Below are 21,817 nucleotides of genomic sequence, written 5' to 3' on the forward strand. Positions count from 1 at the left end.
CTCTGGTTAATGTCCAGATATTTTGTTGTACAGGAACTGCTAATTTTTGTTTAATCTTTTTAACAGCTACTGAGCCAACACCAGCCATGGTCATACCCATGTAACCTCAGACAGGAGGCTAAGGGCTTGCATATCCAGCAAGATATTCTAGATTTAAATAAGGGCAATTTAAGAGGGATCTGCCTTAGGATTGGTAATTTGTGTTGATTGGGGGAAGGTGCATCAGTGTATAAAACCTGTTACTCAGTGGGAGGGATTTGAGGATGGCAGTCTTCAAGAGCTGGCAGGAGCTGGTCTGTGCTAGTTTTATTTTATTCCGAGCATGATGTTAGTTGGCATGTGATGAGATCACGGTTTCTATTAGATGTTAATTGAATTTATTACAGTGGTCCTTACCGGTATCGCTTCAGTGGAGGTCCTGTCAATGTTTCCATTATAAACTCTGTTTATTAGTAATATTATAACGCAGTCATAATAATTCTATCCAGATTTAAATGTAGGGCTCTGGTTCTCAGCTGAGATCCAGGAACATTTCTCTTTTGCTTAAAATCTGAAGGAAATCGGTTTGGCCATGGTTTAGTTAGAATAAGACAAAAATAGGATTTTGGCCGCATTTGAACATATTTTACATTTCTTCTGCTAAAACAGAAACAAACATTTTATAGGCAATAATTTTCTGTAGTGTTTTTATACATAACAAAATTAAAGAACTGGACAGTAAAAAGATTCTGTGTACCATTTAACTGGCTATCCACATGTGAAAATATGTCTTAATTCCCCATCTCCTCAGCAAGTAGATTTTATTTAGAGGTTAGCGGTGGGGAAATAGGGGTTGTTATGCTCTGAAAGTATCATGTCAGCATCTCCTTTTAAAAATATATATTTTTAATAGGATTAGATCAGGGGTTCACTGATCTGATGTTCTGTATATAGTAGCCAGCATGAGAAAAGGATACAAGCAGTCTCCTAATAGACAGTTATTAACGAAGGAAGCCCACAAGGGAAGGTCCTGGCTGGTTTATGGGCCTTTAATGGTTGTCAGATGCCCTGAAACACCAGGATTTAGATGTAGATGTCAAATGGTGCTAATCCACTTTTTCATTTCTGCCTGTTCACCTTTAGCTCCTGTAGCTGCTCGTGGTAACTCGGTGTAAATAAGGTACCCGCAGGCAGGATCCGGGCCCTGCTGACACCTCGGACAGCCTCCACAGGGCACTCTGCACCTTTGGGCAGGTTGGGGGCTGCACAGAGCGTAGCGATGTCCTGGTTCCCGTTCCTGCTGTGTCTGCAGGCTGGTGTGCTGTGTCCCACTCAGAGTAGGGAGGCTGGCCCCGGAACAAGTGTCCTGAGGCTTGGCAGACTGCTAATGGGAAGATGACTGCATCTTACAGCTGTGTCTGATTGTTTTGGGGGGATTTCTTCTGAGGCAGCAGAGAGAAGGATTTTTAGGCAGAGTGGGTACGGTTATTCTGTAACATCCGCTATATTCAAGTGGGAACTCCGTGGTTGCCTGAAGGTACAAAACTGTTCTCAGTGTTTCCCAGCCTGTTTTGCAGAGGCCGGCACTGTTCATGGTCTTTCTTTTAAAAACGATTTCATCAGGTGGATTTAGTGCTTGTGAAAGGTGTTAGCCCGACAGTACTGGAAATCAAAGTCATCTGTTAATCCCTCATCTGGATTACATCACTGCTATATTGTCATTGCTATTGTAGCTGCCTGGAAAAGGTACTAACCCCGTAATTCCGGCAAGCAGTCACGCACTGAAGGCCCGACGGGGAGGAACAAGACAGTTTTAAGCTTGGTTGCTTGCCCTTGGTCTGTGACTGCTAACAAGAGCTCTGGCGAGCAGCACTGCAGCACCCCTGGCTGCGGGGCAAGTAGCTGCTGCGGAGGGGCTGGGGCATCACCGTCGTGGTTTGCACTGAGAAACTTGCTGCAAGTTTGTTTTTCACGTGCTAAATCTTTATTCATTTTTCAAACTTTTATGCTAGGAACTGCGTAACTGCATACTCCAGTAACTCCAAGAACATGAAGCGGCGAGAGGAGATCTTAGAAGATCACGTGGCAGGGATGGTTTTATGGTGCATAAACGTGGCTGCTCAAATGCGCTGGAATTTGGCGCATGCTCATGAGAGTATATTTCGTAGCCATTTACTGACTTTGTGTAGACCCAAGGCAGTAATTAAGCTATTTCTACAGGACAACAGGAAGGGGGAAAAAGAATGAGAGTCATTATTTACATAGATTTTGAAGAGTATGGGAAATTGTCTGGTACTGTAGCAATAGGGGCTCCATACCAATTTTGCATGATGCTGAGAGCCAGGCAGGGATCCTGGCACTTTGCTGCGCTGAGTGACTGGGTTGCTCCGAGGGGCTCCACACGTGGCTTCCTTGTGGAGCCCTTCCAAGCAGTGTGGCGGCTCGTTTGACACGAGCCAGTTCTCACCACCAGCTGCCAGGTGTTGGTTTTGTCTTGCACATCCCCTAATGGCTTACGTTTGGCTCTCAAACACAGCACTGTTCGTTACTTGTATAGGTGGAGCAGGCAAGTCCAACGGTTTAACTTATTCCGACCGCTTCCATTGAAGTGATGAGGATAAAAGTGGGGTGCTCTAGGGGCTGAGCCAGTGAGGTCTCCATTCCTGGAGCCCTACTGAAAGCGGATGTGTGGGGACTGAAAGACACAGGTTTCAGGAGCAAAAGCATGCAGGAGTGTGGTGTTACAGCAGAACATAAAGCTTTGCTAGCCACTGCTGACACTAGTAGACGTATTTCTGTTTCATATTTCTTCAGAAAATTGGGTTTCAGGTAAAAATAAAATTTCGAACTGAAAGTACTTGCTTACTTCAGAAGATTTTGTCGTTGTGGAAAACTCCCAAATGTAGCATTTTACACTGGACACTGAACTGGTGTACCGGTAATCGGTTTTCCTACGAAAAGCCGACATTATCTCTCCATCAATGTGTGAAAAAGCAAGGGGGGGGGAGGTAGCAGAGGTGCGTGTGCACTTCCCAGCCTGCTCTCGCATGACCTGAACCGAATCCAAGCAGTCAGCAGAGTTCAGAGGCACGCCGAGATCTGCGGCATTAACCCATTCACAAGTTTGGGACCGAGGGGAAGGAGGAGGTGCCTGGAGATACCACACTCATGTGAACCTCCCCGGCCAACTGGTGAGCTGGTGTAAATTGGTCTGGCCCCACTGACCTGGAGCTATGCTAAGTATGCATTAGGGGGGCTGACGCATTCAAGCAGATCTTGCTTTGTTTGCATTCATTCAGAAATCGTGCCAGTACCCAAAGCATGGCATCAGCATGTATTTCAAAATTTAAAAATATAAATCAGCATGATTTTCTGTGCTGTGGTCGTTTTTGGTTGTTGGTTGGTTGATTTTATTTTTTTTTTTAGCGTGTGTGTGGTTTTGTTTTGTTTTTGCTTTGTGTTAGTTATTTATGGCACTGGTAACTACAAATTAGCGTGAATCCCAAGAAGTGTTTGATCTAAAATAAGGAAAATTCCTTTAGAGGAGAACTGCTTGAAAGGCTGATTGTTATTTATTTTATTAAGCATATAAGGGTTGTTTGGATTTGTGTCCTGGCTATAATTCCTGTGTTTAGAGCGATGCTGATGGGAAAATGGTATCCAGCAATTTATGAAAGGTGATACTGTGTCAACAGATACGCAGTGGGCTGGGACATGTGACAGTAATCTTCCACGGCATTCAGAGCATTCAGACCATATGCTTTAAAACATCACTAAAATACATGTCAGAACCACTTCCTCCCCGTGGCCCCCTCCCGAGGACCTCATGGGGGGACGCTCAGGAGGGGAGCTGCGGGGCGGCCTGAAAAGGAAAGGGGCTGGGGGAGAGGAGTGTGGCACCTTCTGCAGGAGGAGGGAGTGAGGTTCGGACCTGTGAGGAAGAGAATGGGCAGAGACAGCAGCTCTGTGATGTGGACTGGCGTGAGAGTTGCTCACAAGTGTTTAGAGGCTGCGTTTTGGAAGGTCTTGTTGCAGCAATTTCGTGTAAATTAGTGGTGCACACGTGGCTGCTGGCTGTTGTTTCCTCTTCTTCTGCACTGTCCTGATTTTTGTCTACAGGTTATGAGGGCTTTTTAGATATGGTTTTTAGATAATTAGCACGCACACACAGTTTGCAGGGGGGATGAAGGCTAAAGAATGCTACAGGAAGATTTTTGTCTTTGCAGGCTAGCATTGCCGAAAGATTTATTTTCCAATTCAGTCAAAGCTCATTGTCAAGACATCTCGTCTATACCAGCTGCTTCTGGTCGGTGAAGGCAGGGGTGCCCCGTACGAATGCAAGCCACACAACTCAAGAGGATACTCTGGGAGCCCTTTGGAGCGTGCCTACAGCCCGGGGGATGGCAGGAAGCCCCCTTTAAGCTGGGAGGGTACCTCTTTGGCTCAGCCTGGGAAGCTGAAAGCTCAGACAGGAGGAAGCACCTCAAACCACAAATAAACAGTTCTGTTCATTTGAAGGTAATGGGCCAAAACTTGCTGTTTTTACTCAGGCAGAACTCTCGCTGAAGTCGTTAGGCAGTGTGTCTGAAGAAGGGCCGCGGGCCTGGCTCTGGAGTTATTTATTGGGACCTGCATTTCTGAACCTCCTGATGGTAGGGTAGCGCTCATCTTCCTCCAAAACAGACTTCCTGGGAAAGGAGCAGCGGGGGAGTCCTGTGTGGGGGCTATAAAATGGTTTACATTCTGTATTAATATTGATTTAACAATCATAAAAGGAACATAAATGTTTAAAAATTAAACATTTTTTTGTTTAAATATTAAACACTGGCATTTTTCCTCCTCCTGATCTTTAAATCAGCCTTGAAGGTGGCTGGGGCTGTTTCACAGTCATTTCTTGCTGTCCCTCCTAGGTAGCTTTTTAGCACAAAAGCTCTCAGGCAGGAGAAGGTACCAAATGGCTGATGGTAACTGAAAGGGTTATTTCCAAATGTGCGTCACTGTTTACTCCTGTGGAGAGGTGTTCCTCACCTTTTGAACTCTGACTGCCAGCCCAGGTCATCCCAAGTGCCATGCAGGTCGATATTTCTGAGTTCAGCACAGCATAGAGGGGAATAACCCGCTCAGGCCTCTTTGAAAGAGCAGTGACAGCTTCCTTAGTTGAGTAAGGGGTGACTCAGTGTTTTATGAGCATCTCTCAACACAGTCATTAGTTTTATCAGTCTGCAGTTTTAAAAAGACAGCCCTTCTGCAAGCAGCCCCTGAGTCCGTGCCAGCTCGCGGCACTGCTCCACCAGCACCACCTCGCCATCCGCGCCGGCTGCCGACTCCCAGCTGCCCTGAGGTGGTCCTGGCTGCCTGGAGAGGGCACGGTAACGTTATACCTCTTCCCATTTCCTCTCCTTGGGCCAGAGGAGCAAACTGATCTCATGTAATTTTGGGCATCCTCGGAGCTGCCTGTGCCAGCACCGCCTCCGCAGCTCGGACCTTCTGGTGGAGCAGCAGCTCTCAGCCTCGGTCGTGCCCTTCCTTGAAACCAGCCAGAAATAAAGTTTCCTTTACTATGGCCAGTAAGGCTCACTGCCCTCCCTCAGCAGCTCAAAATAGAGATATGTCTTGAAACACACCATTAAAAAAAAAAAAAAAAGAAATCACTTCAAGGCATTCCTTCCAGAAGTGAAATCTCTGGGATACGTTCGGTCAGCCAAGAAGAAACTGCGCAAGAAAGTTCCCACAGTCACGCTTCCTCCTGAGCTGCGGAGCTGCAATCTGACAACTGAATGAAGCCATTTTGGGGGCACATTTCTACCTTCGTTCAAGTTGCCTCATGCTCGCTGTTAGGTAAGCCTCAGGGCCGCAGGGCAGGCTCGCTGGGAGAAGTGACAGGCGGCTGCGAATGCCCTGACATTTCAGGCAGCACATGCTTCCTGATGCGTGTGTGATGGGATGTGAGCAGGTAACTCTGCTCTGCCCTGCAGGGCATGGCCGTTCCCAGCGAGTGGGAGCACGGTGAAGAGCTGGGAAAAAGGCTGCTGAAGTTTAATATCCTCCATCTTGGGTAGAAAAGGCATCGCAAATGTGCGAGAGTGCAGGTTCCCTCTGACGGGTCTCCTCCTTCCTGCCCGATCCCTCAAGGTTGTGCTAAAAATTCTAAGGTAATAAGGCTGCTAGGGTTTGTATGGATGGCTGCTCAAATACCCAAAGGGAGAAAAATGCTTAAGGGCTGAAGTTTGTTTTCTGGGATATTCGCTACAGCTGTTGTGGAGGTTGCAAGGCTTGCAATCACCTAGCTGCGGGCAGCTTGCCTTCCCCTCCTGATGGTCCCAAAACGTTGCGTTTTCACACCCAATGAATAAAAAGCAGGAAGGAAGCTGTTCAACTCCCTGCAGAAGTTGCGCCCAAGTCTCCCATATGCTTGCAAGAGAGTAAATCCTCTGGCTGTGTCTGCCACCTCATTCTTCAGCGCAGCTCACAGAGGATGGAGGAACTCACTTGAGCAGTAACCCAGCCTGGGACGAGGGCTTGCCGGGCTGGGGGAGACCGAGGAAGCGGCTGCATTGCTCCCATGCTTGTGCCAAAGTGACGGTACAAGCTGTGTGTAAGGCATGCCTATCTTTCAGCAACAAGTTGTTTGTCTTCCCACTCTGATTGTTAATGACCATGAAATGCTAGTGGGAGGCCAGCCAGGATGCCGATTCTCTTTCTTTCTCTCTCTCTTTACAGCTTTCAGGGATCCTAATGCTTTGGGATAATGAAATAATGTGGGTTGTCAGTCCAAAATAATAACACTTTACAAAGTGGAAATGCAAATTTCCTGCGATATCCCTGAATAGCAGGTGGTATTTCCTGATGTATTGTTTCTGACCTTCAGGGAAATTGATATTATGAATTGACGGAGGAAAATTAGTATGGTATCAAACTCCAGCAATTAAAGTGAAACAATGAGAGGACAGTCAACTGAATAAAGTGACAAGCAAGAGAAAGCTTGGATTTTGTATATTTGTTGCCTTTGTTGTTTTATAACGCTGTGGGCAGGGGGTGTGGTTAAGATGCAGCAGCTCTTTATGCAGAAACACCGCTGTCGGAAAGGAAATACAAGGAGACACTTAGCGTTAAGTTCAATTACTTCTAAGGGCACGAGCTTATATTATGGAGTAATGAATGGTATTTGTATTATTAAATAAGTAAAAATTAGCTGGGTAGCAAGTTAACTAACACATGTATATGTCCAGAAAAACAGGCAAATATTCACTTGAGATTCTAACAGTAAGATCAGGAGCAAATACGCTTGTGTTTCTGTTGAATAGATTTTGCTTTGAAAACAGGGCAATCTGTGCCTGGTTACAGGCAGGCAAAAATCACAAGATTTTGGTCCTGATTTTGTAAAAAGGAGATGAGCTATTATGTTTGTTAATCTCCACCTCATGTAGATCATATCGTGTAGACTCATTTCTCGTTTGAGTGAAAACCACCTAGGGCTATCTCACGTACATAATGCTGTCTCCGGTACCTACCTAAAGCACGGTGTGATAACTGGTTTTGCATTTCTTCTGAACAGACTGCTGCATGTTCCTATGTTAAAGATAATTTCAAGGCTGAAGGGCCTTTATAATGCCTTGGCTCATTCTGTGGAACCTCCAAGATCCATTTTTTTCCAGTACAGCCATCCTGTGCGCTCCCACACTCTTACTCTTGCTATCAACCCAGTTGATTTGAGTGGGGTTCACTTCTGTGAGGTTGTTCAAACAAACTTGAGGTTTCTAGTTATGTGCAGCTGGTCTTGGTGGATTTTCTGTCAACTCCCTAGCTTTCCTTGATGATAATTTATTATTTAATTTCTCTGCAGAATGTGCATGTATGCTTGTGTAACGTAAGGAAATGCTTGTGACAAAGAAACCCTCTTGGTAGTCATTCTACAAGATAGAATCTTGTAGAATAGCTCTTGCTTGTTATATTGGTGATGGAAATATCTGACCCTTGATTTGTAGATGCTAAAGCCAGAGGGAACCACATGGTATCTGATGTGACCTCCTGCGCAGGACGGGCCATTGGAGTCCATCACAAACGTGCCCAGGGGAATTTCTTCTTACAAAACAAACTCTCAGAGAATCACAGAATGGTTTGGGTTGGAGGGAACATTAAATATCATTTAATTCCAACCCTCCTGCCACGAGCAGGGACACCTCCCACTAGACCAGGTTGCTCAAAGCTCCATCCAACCCAACTTTGGGAACTGTGATAGAGGTATAGACTAGTTCCACAACTAGTGGCCTGCATTCAGTGGTGTTTTTGACGGCAACATGTCCTGTAATGAAGTGTTCCATCTCTCTGGGCCTCTTTTTTTCACAGCCCACCTTTTATCAGTCTTCTGTGTTTGTAGTACGTGTTATTTGTGTGAAGAGATCAGTGCAGCATCCAGTGCAGGGACAGTAATTTTTCCATGATTCTACAAATGTGATGGGAAAGTCTTGTTGCCCCAGAGTCTTTCTGCCTGGCTTGCTGGGTTTGTTGCTTGTTGCCCCAGAGTTGTGCAGGACCATGGGAAGACAGGAACAGGCTGAGGAGCTGGGGCAACATTTGCTGGGCAAAGTGGAAATGCCAGCTTTGGTGTTTTTTCCTGCTTCCAGTAGTGCAGGATTTGATTCCTCCCAGTCGCACTGCTGGTCGCAGTACATAGTCCAGCCTGAGACAGATAGCTCATGAGCTATTGAGGAGGTACATGCCGACATGCGGAGGTACGTGGAGGCACCTGCTACTAGGATCTGCTCTCAGTTGACAGAATTGAAGAATTACCCTAGAAGCAGCAGTGGCTTGTTGAAAATTGTGTGATGTTTGTACCAGACAGAATCTGTACAAGGTGGGTAGGTTGCTGAACTTGATTTTAAGAATTAAGAGTGTTAAAAAGGAACTCTGTAAGCCAGTTCACTACATTGGCACTAAATTCCTTTCTCTAAATCTGTAAGAAAAGATATGGACAGAATTTCTAATCTGAGATGTTTAATGTATGACTGAGTTACAGCATCCTGTTTGAGCTTTGGTAAGTGTTAGTGACTACCCATACACAGGCTTGCTACCCTGTCCTCACTGCTACGTACTTTTTTTTTTTACCTTAGTAAAATAAGTGTAAAGTGATGCTGTATATCCTCCCATCGGAAGTAGGCTAAAATCTGTATACGGTCTGTTATTGTTGCTTAGCTGGTGGTGGCTTTTAAAATGTTTGTAAGTCAGTGATGTGTTCATGTCCTAAAATAATGAAGAGTACAATAGATAAATAACATCACAATAGAAAGTTGTCTTTTTGGTTAGTAGACATTCATATATTAAAATCTCAGTGTGATCCACACTGGAGACAACACAAGTCAAGTCACGAGAGGGTCATGGGATGAGTATTGGCATTTTGAAAATTGTGGGGATGTGATCTGAGTTTGTGGTAGATACAGCCAACATAAACAGAGTTCTGTCTTGCGACAATGTCCCGTTCTGTTTGGACACTAGTGTTGGAAAGGGGCATGTACATGTCCCCTGGGCTATCAGATTATATAGATTAACTGGGAAACAAAATGAATACCTCCAAAGACACCTAACTGCTGCAGTGGGATGCTCTTTTCTTTCAGATTCACTTAGGATGAATACTTCTGCATTGTACTCAAGAAAACCATGTCATTAGAGGTGTTGTTTTTCAGATGAGATATAAAATCAAGGCTCTGACCACTTGTGGTCATTAGAGTTCCCATGGCACTTTTCAAAAGAGTCGAGGTTTTGACCCCAGTGTCCTGGCCAGATTCCAGTTTGTGTAATTACATCCTTCCTTCCCTGCCGCTTACACTGGATGTGGTGTTCTTTACCTCCTTCTCTAGCTGTGAGCTACATTGTCTTGTGCTGTTAAAACAAGACAGATCTCATCCCAGGCATGGCTGGATTTCAGTGTAGAGTTACACGAATCCCTTTTTCAGGTTCCTGAGTTACTTCCAGTATGGAAATCGCTATGGGATCTGCAGAGGTGAATAGGATACTCAGAGATAAGATTATGTATTTAAATACTGTGATCTTTTCTGGTTATCTGATTTATTATGTATTCTTAAGCTTTTTGTAAGAATGTCCATGTTGAGCCAAGGAATAATACCTGCGTGACCCCTTACACAGTGTCACAGGCCTCCCACAGGACGCCTGGTAATGTGTTAGGTTTCCATTTCTAAAGGAGCCCTGAGGATTAAGAAAAATGTACTTGGAAAAAAAGGAGAAAATGTACTATGAGTAATCCTGATGAGGACATAGGCAAACATGTTCATCACTGTGGTGTCCAGGCACTTCCCAGTTTGTTTTGCTTGGAGTTGCTTGTGTGCTCTGTACCAATAGGTCAGGTTCAGATTCAAATTAGTTCTGGAGTCTTCAGGAACTAGATGTACTCGTCTCCATCTGTGTTATGACACGATGCTAATCAGTGAATGTATTATGCATTTTGCTCCTAAAGTCTCCATGGTTTACTGGCATCCCAAGCATTTCCAGGAATGTAACCTTTGCATGCTGAAGACTCCTCCAGGACATTGGCAGCCCTGTAGTTAGAGTGTAGCATGGCTCTGACAGCCGGGGAGCAAGCGCACTACCAGGTATTAATGGGCAGTGCCATAAGCGAAGGATCAAAAATATAAATGGACCGACTATTTCCTATGGAAGGGCTGATTAAAGCTCACAGGCTGGATCCTCCCTGCCGAAACTATCAACAGTGTGAAATTACCCTGCATCCTCTTTCCTAAAGGCAAAGAAAAGCAACCTTCTTTCTGCTGTGCTCTCTTCAAAGACATGTGGATCCTGTTCTTCGTCCATCTGATCCTGTCTCACCTGGTCTAAGCACAGACATCATCCATCATTTTATCATGGGATGAGTGTGGATGTGAAAGAAGTGTCTTCAGGTGTTAAGTCATGGTTGGACTTGGACATAGACATCTCGAGTACCTTTATAAGGGATGGTTCAACCAGCCCCAGCCCAAAAGTGTCACCAGGTCTCATGACACTTAGGAGTAAGGAGAGGGAGAGCATCACCACAACGAGGAGCGAGGAACCGTATGGAGCATGCGCGATATTGGGGGGATTCCCTCTGAGGTACACAACATTTATTAATAATATCCTGATATGGAGATCCCACAGAAATCCTGGCTTGGCTTTCTTGTGAGTCAGGAAGCTTTCTGGAACTGTGATGGTGCATCTGGAAGACTTACAAAATCATCAGTTTCAGGCTTGCAAATCAGTTTAGAGTTAGCAAAGTGGTGCATTTTTGAATGAGAAAAAGAAGCAAAAAAAGCAAGAAAAAAAGAAGCGGTGTTTACTAAGCAAAATGGAGCTAGGCTATATCACTTTCAAGAGCTCTGCATGTGTTTAGCCATAAAAAAATATCTAGATTCAGTAATAAAGGACAATTATACAATGCTGAATGAGCAAAACAACTGCAAATTGCCAAGGGCATGTGCCAGCAAGGGCAGACAGGAATTAAAGTGAAAAAACGTGGCTGAAAAGGCTACACATTTATTAACGTAAATGCATCTAAATTAGCCCTGAAGGCAGACATTCCTGGGAGGTGATGAAAGGCGAAGAGGCATGGGCAACTCCTTATCCCATCACTGTCCCCCACCCTCTTGAAGTGCTTGTATAACAAACAGTGAATGTCCTGGCTGTCCCGCTGCCAGCGCAGGCTAACCACAGAGCTGAAGCAGACCTGCTTCTGCACAGATTGCCGTGCTGAGAGGTCGCTTGAGCTCTTCTTCAGGAAGAACACGAGCTCCTGCGGGTCCAGCTGTCATCAGCCGGGAGCGGCAGGTTGTTTCTCTGCTTGCGGCTAGGGATGTGATCCTCCGCTCCCCGAGGCAGTGCAGTCCAGGGGCCTTCCTCTTTCTTCCTTCTTTTTCATGATCTGGAAATATAGAGCCTACGAAACGTATCTGATCCTGAAGTCTGAAAACCCACTGGTACATAAAAACAGTCCTTCTAACCAAACTTCCTAATCACTCAAATCAAAATCACACATGTCACTAACATGCTTAAGAGCCTAATAGAAGCCAAAAATAGGACAATACAGCCATCTAGTTTATGGCAGTGGACAAAAAGAAATATGAATAAGGTATTTCTGTTTCCTCTCAGTTCCTTGCACTTCCTGGGCAGCACAGAGACCTCATTCCCATCTGTGTGCAAGCGGACAGAGTGTGGTGCTTTTGGTCCCCCCCCTTCCTACCATCTCTCTTTGCCACTTTTCATTTCCCCATCCATCCCTTAGGATCTTTCCCACCACACAACCCAAACACAAAATTCCAGCAGTTTCCTACCAGCCAAAGACTTCCAGAAGCTGCTAGGTGTACACACACTGTCCTAAGCTGTACTCTGGTTTCCTCACGTCTCCCCCAAATGCTGGCCCTCCTTCATTGGTGGCCTCCTTGCTGGCCATGGGGTTTGCCAGAGAGAGCACTGGGCTCACAGCTACCTCTGGTGTCCATGGGGCTGCCTGCAGAGCTCGCCTCAGGGTACGCCCTGTGCTCCCCAGCTCCTTTCTCAAGGTAAAGCCTTGCTGGAGACTGGGCTGGGAAGTTGCTGGCAGGGGACACGGGGACATTGAGGTGCCTGGGAGCAGCCTGCTCGCCACCAGCAGAAGAACCTTGCTCCCCACCATCTATATCTTCCCTACCTGTTAATACCTAGAGTATCAGGGTGTCCTTGGCACACTGCTGCCAATGCTAAAATGGTCTTGCAGCTGCCATTAAGCGATCTGGTGCTGGTATAACACCTGAGCTCGTGGAGGTGGATTATGTCCAGCTGCAAATCGGGCTACCCATTGTATAGCCTAATCCCCAAAAGACATACATCTTTCTGTGCCAACCACAGCAGCATGTGGAGGCCAGCTATCCTTCTCCTTCACCCAGAAAGCTGATTGCACCTCTGCTGCCAGGACCACCTAGCCGCAGATGCTACCAACTTGTGCCTATCTGGCACCTCCCAAATCACATTGGTCCAGTCAAAATAAAATGTGACCAGCTGGGAGATGGAAGCATTTACCTCTTTGGGCAGACTCTGCAACTAAGGATGCGTTTTAGCCAAGGACAGGATTTTACTCTGTTTTTCTGCAACACAAAAAATCAGCTTGCTTTGTCATGTAGAAACAAACAACAGCAACAGCAAAGCATGGAAAGGTTATCAGGAACTGAGAGCAAGTATATAGCAGCCTGATTCTCAGGAATGAACTGCGTTTGGTAAAATGTTCCTAAGAACTGTAACATCTAAAGCCAGGCTGCTTTCCTGGTGCGTACAGTGCTCCGTGAGCGAGGCGACCCCTGCGAGCTGTGGCAAGGAGCGGGGCTGTGTCAGGGTGCTGTAGGCACTGCATTCCCACTGGGGTATCAGGTTGCAGCACCATGATGAAAAAAGCTGCAGGGGATTTGCGTGCATACCTAACGCACATACCTTTGATGTTCACGTTAGATCCGAGCAACAAATAGGATCTTCAGGTCAGATGTAGCTTCCAAAAGGCTATTAAATAACTGTAACTAGACAGTCAGGTAATTGTCCTTTAAAAATTAGGGTCAAATTCTTCTCTGCTAGGCTGGGCTAAATTCAGTCTGTCCAGGATGTAAATAGCACGACTCCAAAATGACGTGAGGAATATCAAGAGCAGTATCTTTTTCTCCCTCCCTCTCTCTCGTCCCCCTTCTTTCTCTCTCTTTCAGACCAGAAGCAATGTGCACACAGACACTATTCATATTTCTGCTGCTGTCAAGAGGCTGATGATACGATATTGTATCTTTGTCTTTGCAGTCTTCTAGCAAATGACTTCTAGCTGAATAAAAGAGAAAATAGTTTTGCTGCCACCTTTAAAATGTGTTACTGTGTCCCGCAGATTTCACAGTGATGCATATGATGAAATTACTGAGTGAATGGTAAAAGCACACCAGAAATGCAGTCCAAAGCTTCTTTCTGCTTTGCAAGGAGTGCCTACAAATCACTCATTTGGACATAATGAATGTAAGTTCCATGAAAAACCAACAGTATGAACTGAGTTCACTATTTAACATACCACGCACCAGAATGATCCCAAAATATATCAAGCCAGGAAGTGGATTAATTACAACAACTCGCCACCAAGCCCCTGGTATATTTCAAGTACATGGAAAATGTATTTCTATTTTGGACACTGACTTCTTTATGAAACTGTGCCAGGATGTCAGCAGGCTGTTTGGACTCTCTGACAGACACTCTTAGCAGCATCAGTTTCCTGGAGGCAGTAATAATTATCAAATCTCTTCGATAGACAGACAGCTATCAGACATCTGTGTATCCCAGCCGTACAAAAACATCCCCAGCCAACCATGTGGCTACCAATGAATGTGCTCAGACAAAGAAGTTCAAGAGAAGTGCCTCAGGCCAGATCCTCAGCTGCAGAAAATCAGCGAGGCACAGTCAACTCGCCTTCCTCACGCCGTGTGCCTCTTCTTGGGAGGAAACCCCTGCCCAGCCATCATGGGGCAATGGGAGGTCACGGAGGGAATGGGATGGATGGGATGGGGAAGCTCCTGCAGGGCTTCAGGGCCAGGCCTGGGGATGACCACATACGCTCCATACAACATACATCCTATTTCTAAAGGGTCAGAAATGGATATACAAAAGAGGCTGCCTGGGTTCCTTGTGTCCTTACCTCGGTTTGTGCTGATGAGGGGACAGAGAGCTCTTCCTGACAGGGTCTGGAGTTGTGTCTGAAGAGTGCCTGGGCACAGCCTCAAGCGCTGTCCTGAAGTTGTCTGTGCTGGCAGCTGGCAGCCTGCCCTCCGGCACTGTCTTGTCCTCTGCCAGCGCAGAGGTTCAGGAAATAGCACAAGCTATGGGGCTTCTTCCTCCAGGCGGTGTGGAAGAGATGGCTCCATCTGGGAGGAGGAAAGGTCGTATGGATGCAAACCAGGCTGCACCTGGGCTGGATTGTTTTCTACTTCGGGTGAAGCCCGCAGGTTTTCTAGGCAGGGCCCACTGGGACAGGCTCACACAACAGCCAAGTGCTTGGGCATCCAAGGGTGTGAGGGTAATCCTTCAGGAGAACACGAGGAGAACCCCGATCCAAAGGGGTTTTGCTTTGCAAGAAAAGATGAAGAAAAGCACTCATCAGCAGAAGATGAGTAGAATCAAACACTCAATTCCCTGTGAGCCTAAGGGTGTTGGGTGCTTGGTGCGCTCACAACCTGGTGCTGTGCTTCCAAGAAGAAATTGCAGGGAGTGCTTGCCCAGTGTAACTGCCAGGTGTCCATCCCAGGCAGCCTCAGCACTGCCCGGAGGTGTCGCATCTTCTTGGGTTACACATCACTGCAAAATGCACAGAAACAGTGCCACGCTGTCCTAAGTGAGCATGTTCTGCACGTGCCTTTACACTCTGCCCCAGACCATGTGCTCCGATGCTCTCCTCCTGTGTTTGAGATGTGGCTGGCTAAAACATGAAGCACAGATCTCTGGGGGCAGCAGCACAGCGTGCAGCTAAACTGAAGAAATATGCCAGGGGTTGTCATCAGGAAATATCCAAGGGATGCCCTGAGTTGTGAAAATAGTGAGGGAGAAGCAGGGACTCCTATCATGCCGCACACCTACCTGTATTTACAGGGGCCAGTTCACGATCGCTTGCTCAGGGTTGTACTTTCTGGAGAGGGAAGATGCCTCTGCCCCACATGCTGAGGGACATGCGTGTTGTGTTTTCATAAATATCCTGTTGCAGGGACTCCTGTGAAGAAGTGCAGCTTCAGGCTGCAATATGGCCAGCGCAGCACTGTGGTGAGACAGGAGCAATGGGGCAGAACGGTCACCTCTCCCTGCCAGGACACTGCTGCAGTCCCTGGGCCACCCAGTGGAGCAGAGTTTGCTCCTTGCTTTTCAGCACTGCCACTTAAGGTCTTTTTCTATCCCTATCCCTAGACTGAGGCCATTTGTTTGCAGCAGCTGTCATAGACCTGGAAATGAATTTGATTATCCGTATCTAAGCCTGTATTGTGCAAAACGGGCTGTGCATGTTTTCTAGTTTCTGTGTGACGCAAGAACACTGTTACCAAATGAGTTAAGGTCTCTGTGACCTTAAAATGAGGAGGAGAATGAGAAAGCCCAGAAAGATAAATGTTACCTGGCAATAGTTTTATTTTCAGCTAAAACACTGAAGTTCAGAGTTTACTCTCCAAACAGTAGCTGATTTTGCAGGTCTGGTTTGGGACTTTACCGCCCTATTGTGTTACTTCAGTGGAGACCAGAGCAAAGTTCAGGGAGGTTCAGAAGCTGCTGGCAGTCAGATCTAGAGATGAGGCCACTGAGGACAGTCTTGCAGCTCTGATGGGCTCCAGGCAGCCGCTGTCAGTGCTACCACCAGGAATGGTCTCTGAAGCAGGACCCGCCCCTGGTTTTTTGGTCTCTTTGGTGGGAGCTGCCTGAGCAAGAAGAGAGGGAAGACACTCTCACAACAGTTTGAACCGGATGGTAATGTGATATGGTGCTTTTCACCTCCAGGTCATCAATTCAAATCTCGCCTGTTTAGAAGTGGTCAAAAATTATTTCCATATGGGTCAAGAGAGATGCATGGTGAACACAGGGGTTGCTGTACCAAAACAGACAAGATAGTCTGGAGATAAACAGTTGCACAATAGTTACTTGTGTGGAGAGGTCTGCAAGGTATAAAGCTAAGTAGTTCCTGACCAGTTTATATCCCTGGATCATGAGAGCTAGGTTTCTTTGCAAATAACTTATCATTTATTTCTGTCTACTAAAATGTATTCTTTTTTCTTACACTATAACTATAAATATTGAACCTCCCCTTTGGCTTTCTCAATAGCCTGTCTGTGCAGGGGGTTATAAATAGGCAGGTATATATGACATTCATTTAACAGGAGTCAGCTCAAGTTCCTTAGGTGCTTATCAAGAAAACATCAGTGCTAAATTGTGTATTAGAGTTACTCTGAAAGGCAGAAATTGCTTCTTAATATTTTAGCTGAAAAATGCACAGGGTGCTGAACGAAACCAGAATAAAATGCATCAAGAAAGCTTGTCAAATACGTGATGGGTGGTAACGAAGTAACAGGGGAGCCCAGCAGAACAGAGGTGTCTCTGAAGGGCAGTCAGCAGCAACAGATCTTCCTCCTGCAGCTGAAATGTGGGACTACAGCAGATGTATAGATTTTAGCTAGGTACACCGATGTAAATTTTGCTTATAGCATTTAACCACAGCTACAAGGTCCATTCATAGAACCACAGAATCACAGAATGGTTTGGGTTGGAAGGGACCTTAAAGCCCACCCAGCTCCACCCCCCTGCCATGGGCAGGGACACCTCCCACCAGACCAGGTTGCCCAAAGCCCCATCCAGCCTGGCCTTGAGCACCTCCAGGGACGGGGCATCCACAGCTGCTCTGGGCAGCCTGTGCCAGGGCATCACCACTCTGACTAAAGAATTTCCTCCTAACATCTAATCTAATCTTCCCTCTTTTAGTTTAAAACCATTCCCCCTCCTCCCATTTCATAAGCTGCACTGCCCTAAGTATTTTATGGAAATGTACCCAATACCAACTGAAAGATTATAAAAATTAATATAATCAAAAACATTGAACTCAAAACTACTGTGCTTTGAATTTTGCTTATATCCTTGATAAACTCAGTGGGGTATCATTGTCCTTGAACTAAACAGTTCAGCTAGCAGATGAATAAAAATGACACTTTTCCTCTTCCTGTTCTAACCATTAAATTTGTATTTCCAAGATCTCTAGTTGTGGTGGGAAGTCTGCCACTGAGGAAGGCTGGGTCAAAGCAACTGAAAAATAGTGGATTGTACTAGCGTAAAAGAAATCAGAATTTGATTTTTAATAAATTTCTTTCACAGTTTTTCTACTCCTGGAATGTAAAACCATGGCAAAAGTAGCAACCTTAATTTTTTGTAGTGAAGGTAGCTTTCTGTATATAAAACATATGAAATCCTAACCCTGCTGGTGTCAGTTGGTTGACTTCCATTGCATATAAACCTACCTGACTGGATATAGGTGCCAATGCCTGAATTTTCAGGCTACCAAAAGAGTAATTTGAAGCAATGTGTTTTGAATTTGCCAGTCAAAATGTAAGATTTCGGTGCCACTCAAGTAACTATTAAAAGTCACTTTGTGTACTTGGAAAACTGTGATGCTTTCTGCTCCCCTTCGCAAGTGGAGTAGAAGTGCTATTTACTTTGTCATCAGCTAGTTATTGGTGCAGCTCCTGAGATGTTGCAGGGTTTTCCAGCAGCAGTCAGGGGAGGTCAGTTTAATACGCTAATAAATATTTTTTGAATGACCCGACTTTGTATTTGGTATTAAAAACTCAGAGCAGTGCCAAGTAGGATAGAAAATAAAGAATAAAAGTTCCACAGATTTTGCCAAAATTCTCCACAGATTACTATTAGCTTCATTTATGAGACTGCACAGAGGACTGTGAAATCTCCTTTGAACTCTTAGGGCCAGATGGTTTTGCTGTTACATCCTAATGACCCACAGCAGTGTGCATACACAGACGCCCCGGTTGCCAGTTGACTGCAAACATGCGATGTGGGCAGGAGAATTCACGACCTGCCCTTCCAAAACACAAGCGGCTCCTGCTTGGGCGGAGGGGGAACCTCCCCTTGCTATTGATGCTGTGAAAAGCTTTTCTCCTCGCCCCTCTAAAGGAAGATCATTTCCAAAGCAAGCCGTGAGCATACCTGGATAGGAGCAGTGAATGGCAGGCACACTGCCCCACACAGCCTGTGGTGGAGTCCTGCTGGTGGCCGTGAAGCTGGAAATTGCTTTTGTCGAGAGGAGAGGAGGCTCTCACAGCCTCTGTGGGCCTCCAGTCCCAGCGTTGGAGCACTGCGTGCTCGAGGAGTGAGGGAAAGGCTGGACTCGAACCAATTAAAGCTGTAGGGCAGAACAGTAGTTATTATGCTGTCATATGGAACTGCTTGGAAGACATGATTTATTTTGGATTATATTGGTTTCAACTGGTATAGTATGAACTTCCTGATTTTTCTAGGATATGTAGACAAAAAGTCTAAATATGGTTTTACTCATCTTTTAATTTAGAACTACAAGTGTTTGGGTGACCTATGAAATTATTTTAATGATCTCTGCACAACACTGAGCTGTCAGCACTATAAATGTCATCCTAACTGGGTATTAGTTTCCATCACGGTCATTTAGCCTCACCAGCAGAGCTACCTCCATGCGAATGTCTTGTCTGTGTCAAGCTGTGGGAATAAAACAGAGAGTCACTGTTGCCAAGAAGCATCAGTCAAACATCTTCATAATACCCCATTTAAAGAGGAAGACGCAGACACAAAACCTAGGAGCACCGTGACTGTGCGGCGTGCCCTTGGAGCTTCAGGCACAGCAGTAGGTGAAAGACTTGCATGCAGGCCTGTGCTTTTATCTCCAATCATTAAAAATGTGTTCCAGCGTCGCTCATCCTGGTTGACATAGACTTACCCGTAGCCATCCTTATTTTTACAAGGCTACGAAAAGTCAGAGGGTAAGAAGAAGCACTATAGAGAAGGGGAGGTGTGACAAATTGAATTTGATACAACTTCTGGCTGCTGGTACAAGATGAATATGGACTCGTCACATGAGGCGGCTCTTTTGTTCTCGTGTAGAAAGCAGGGAAATTGTTTGACCGGTGTCTGTATTTACCAACAGAGAGAAAAGTCATCTGATGATACAGGTTTCGGCAGAGACAAGGAATGCCTGAACAAGGTTTTGTCTGTAAGGATGCATCTAGGATATTGACAAGGGGTAAAGTGACACAATTCAAAAATAAATAGAGGGGTGAGGTGACAGAGGAGCGGTGAAAGAAGTTTGTTGTAGAAGATAAACAGTTGGGCTTTGAACTTCCAAACCTTACAGCCAAAGATAAAACCTCCAAAAAGTTTGTGTACATTGCTCTTTAGGTGGTTAATTTTTTTCTCTTCAAAGGTAGGGATCTTATCACAAAGTTTTAAATTACAGTATTTTGTCTTAGCTCATGTATACATAGTAGTTTAAACATGCACTCTGCTGTATTTTGGATTTGTTCTTGTACGGTAGGCTTTCAAATGACGTGGTCACAGGATTTTTCCAACATTGTCACTTGGTCTTTCTGCCTCGAAACGGATTTAAGAAAGCTACTTGAGACTGTCTTGTGCTTGTATTTGACATAAAACAGTAAATTTTGATTTCAGGTATCCAGAATTTCAGCTGATACAGATTCAGTGTAAAATAGTTGGCTTTCTAACTTGGGATAAAAGTAAAATGTGAAAGTTGCGCGTTTCACACAGCTCCCCTTACGTGTGATCACTTAAGCAAGCAAGCCAGCCTCTGGCAGAGCAGGAGGGCTGCCATCTTACTCTGCAGTCTCCTGGAGGGATATATAATAGTTCAGAGCTCTCATGTCTCGCGTACAACTTCATTTTGCTCCAAGGCACCTCTTTAAAGTCTCTTGTCCTTGTCTTTTTTGTGGTTCCAATCTTTTCCGTAACCAAGACGGATTCCCTTTCTTCCCAACTAGTCGAACATGCGTTTGCAAGAGCCTTTCAGATCAGAGGTGTCTCTGAAAAGATCTCTTAACTCTCTTTGTGAACACAAGGCTCAGTGAGTAGACGCATTTGTATCCGTAGCGTGTCAAGCAGTTTCCAAAGGCGTCACACCCGCAACGGCTATAGAAATCACAGGGGGTGCTTAGGAGACTTTTCATTATTCCTGTCCGCCTCAGTTCTTCTACCTTGGGTTGCTCCAAGTGCAGTGGTTGTCGAGTGAGCAGATGCAGGGGTCCTGGCAGGATTGGACCTTGCTGTTTTTACCCAGGGAGTGTTTGTCCAGTTGCATCACCAGCGGGGCGAGCGGCGCCCCTGGGTGCCAGCCCTCGCCGTGCTTGCCGTGATTCAGCCCGCACACGCCGCAGCCCTCGGCTTGGCAGGCGTGGGCACGGCTCCCAGTGTGTCGGTGCTGCGTGCCGCTAACTCCGGCCAAGGGGCTGAGCCCTGCTTTTTGTCCCTCGTAGCTTCGCTTCTTCCATCTAAGGGAGAAAGCACAACATGCGCTGTTCTCTGCTGGAAACCTCGCTGGCAGCAAGCGAACGCTGCCAGGGAGCTCTTGACATGAAGCACTGAGATAGCAAAGATCTCGAATGACTAAGATTCCTGCGAGCTTTGGTCAGTATCACAGGCAGTTTCCAACTGGGCAAAGTACAATATTTTCCCTCTGCTTTTTATGAATGGCTGTATAGTATTGTGCTCGAGTCAGAGTCCCCTGCGAAAGCCATTCATAAAAATAAAAACAAAACAAAACAAACACACACAAAAACTTTCTAGGTCCAGTCTGGAGCCACTGGGTGCCAGAGGCTGGGAAAACACACTGGCAGCCCGAGCCCCAGCTATCACTGAAAGTATTCAAGGGGCTTTCTGGTGGTCTGAAAAGTATGAAGTGCTGTGTAGAAGGGCAGCTGGTAGAATTACTTTGACACATACTAGGCAGGAAGCCAGGGCTGGCCTTGTTTCAGACATTGTCTTTCCTCTCATTGAAGTGTCAGGACCTAATTCATGGAAAATTTGGTGAGTTGGCAGCCCTTTCAGAAGATTTCATTGAGCTACAGTGTGTGAGAGTCACATGAATGCAGAGCACACAGCCAAAAATATATGGGGATTTCTGAACAGGAGAAAACAGTCAGCCGCTAAGAATGTCTACAGATTTCATGTGGCTTGGGAGTAAACACGTGCACAGGTGTAATCAGCAGGCAAGAAAAAGAAAATAAGGTGGAAAAGCACTTCAGATTACCGAGGAGCTCAATGAACTCTGTAATTACGAGGGATTCCTATGAAA

At 45.7% G+C, this 21,817-nt stretch overlaps 1 protein-coding gene across 5 annotated transcripts in view; it reads left to right on the plus strand.

The window, feature by feature from the left end:
- HMGA2 (high mobility group AT-hook 2) overlaps positions 1 to 21,817 on the plus strand; it is a 115,706-nt gene that overhangs the window by 68,854 nt on the left and 25,035 nt on the right. The window contains exon 4 of one of the 5 annotated variants that reach the window (XM_035543865.2): positions 4,206 to 5,430. The exons of 3 other annotated variants lie outside the window; for them this stretch is intronic. In XM_035543865.2, coding sequence (XP_035399758.1) covers positions 4,206 to 4,400 — 195 coding nt within the window. In that variant the 3' untranslated portion in view covers positions 4,401 to 5,430. Of the gene's footprint in view, positions 1 to 4,205; positions 5,431 to 10,774; positions 11,122 to 21,817 lie in introns of those variants that run through there. One more of the 5 variants, XM_050709762.1, reaches the window with a different exon arrangement.

The sequence above is a fragment of the Cygnus atratus genome, chromosome 1 (assembly GCF_013377495.2).
Source record: "Cygnus atratus isolate AKBS03 ecotype Queensland, Australia chromosome 1, CAtr_DNAZoo_HiC_assembly, whole genome shotgun sequence".
Lineage (NCBI taxonomy): Eukaryota > Metazoa > Chordata > Aves > Anseriformes > Anatidae > Cygnus > Cygnus atratus.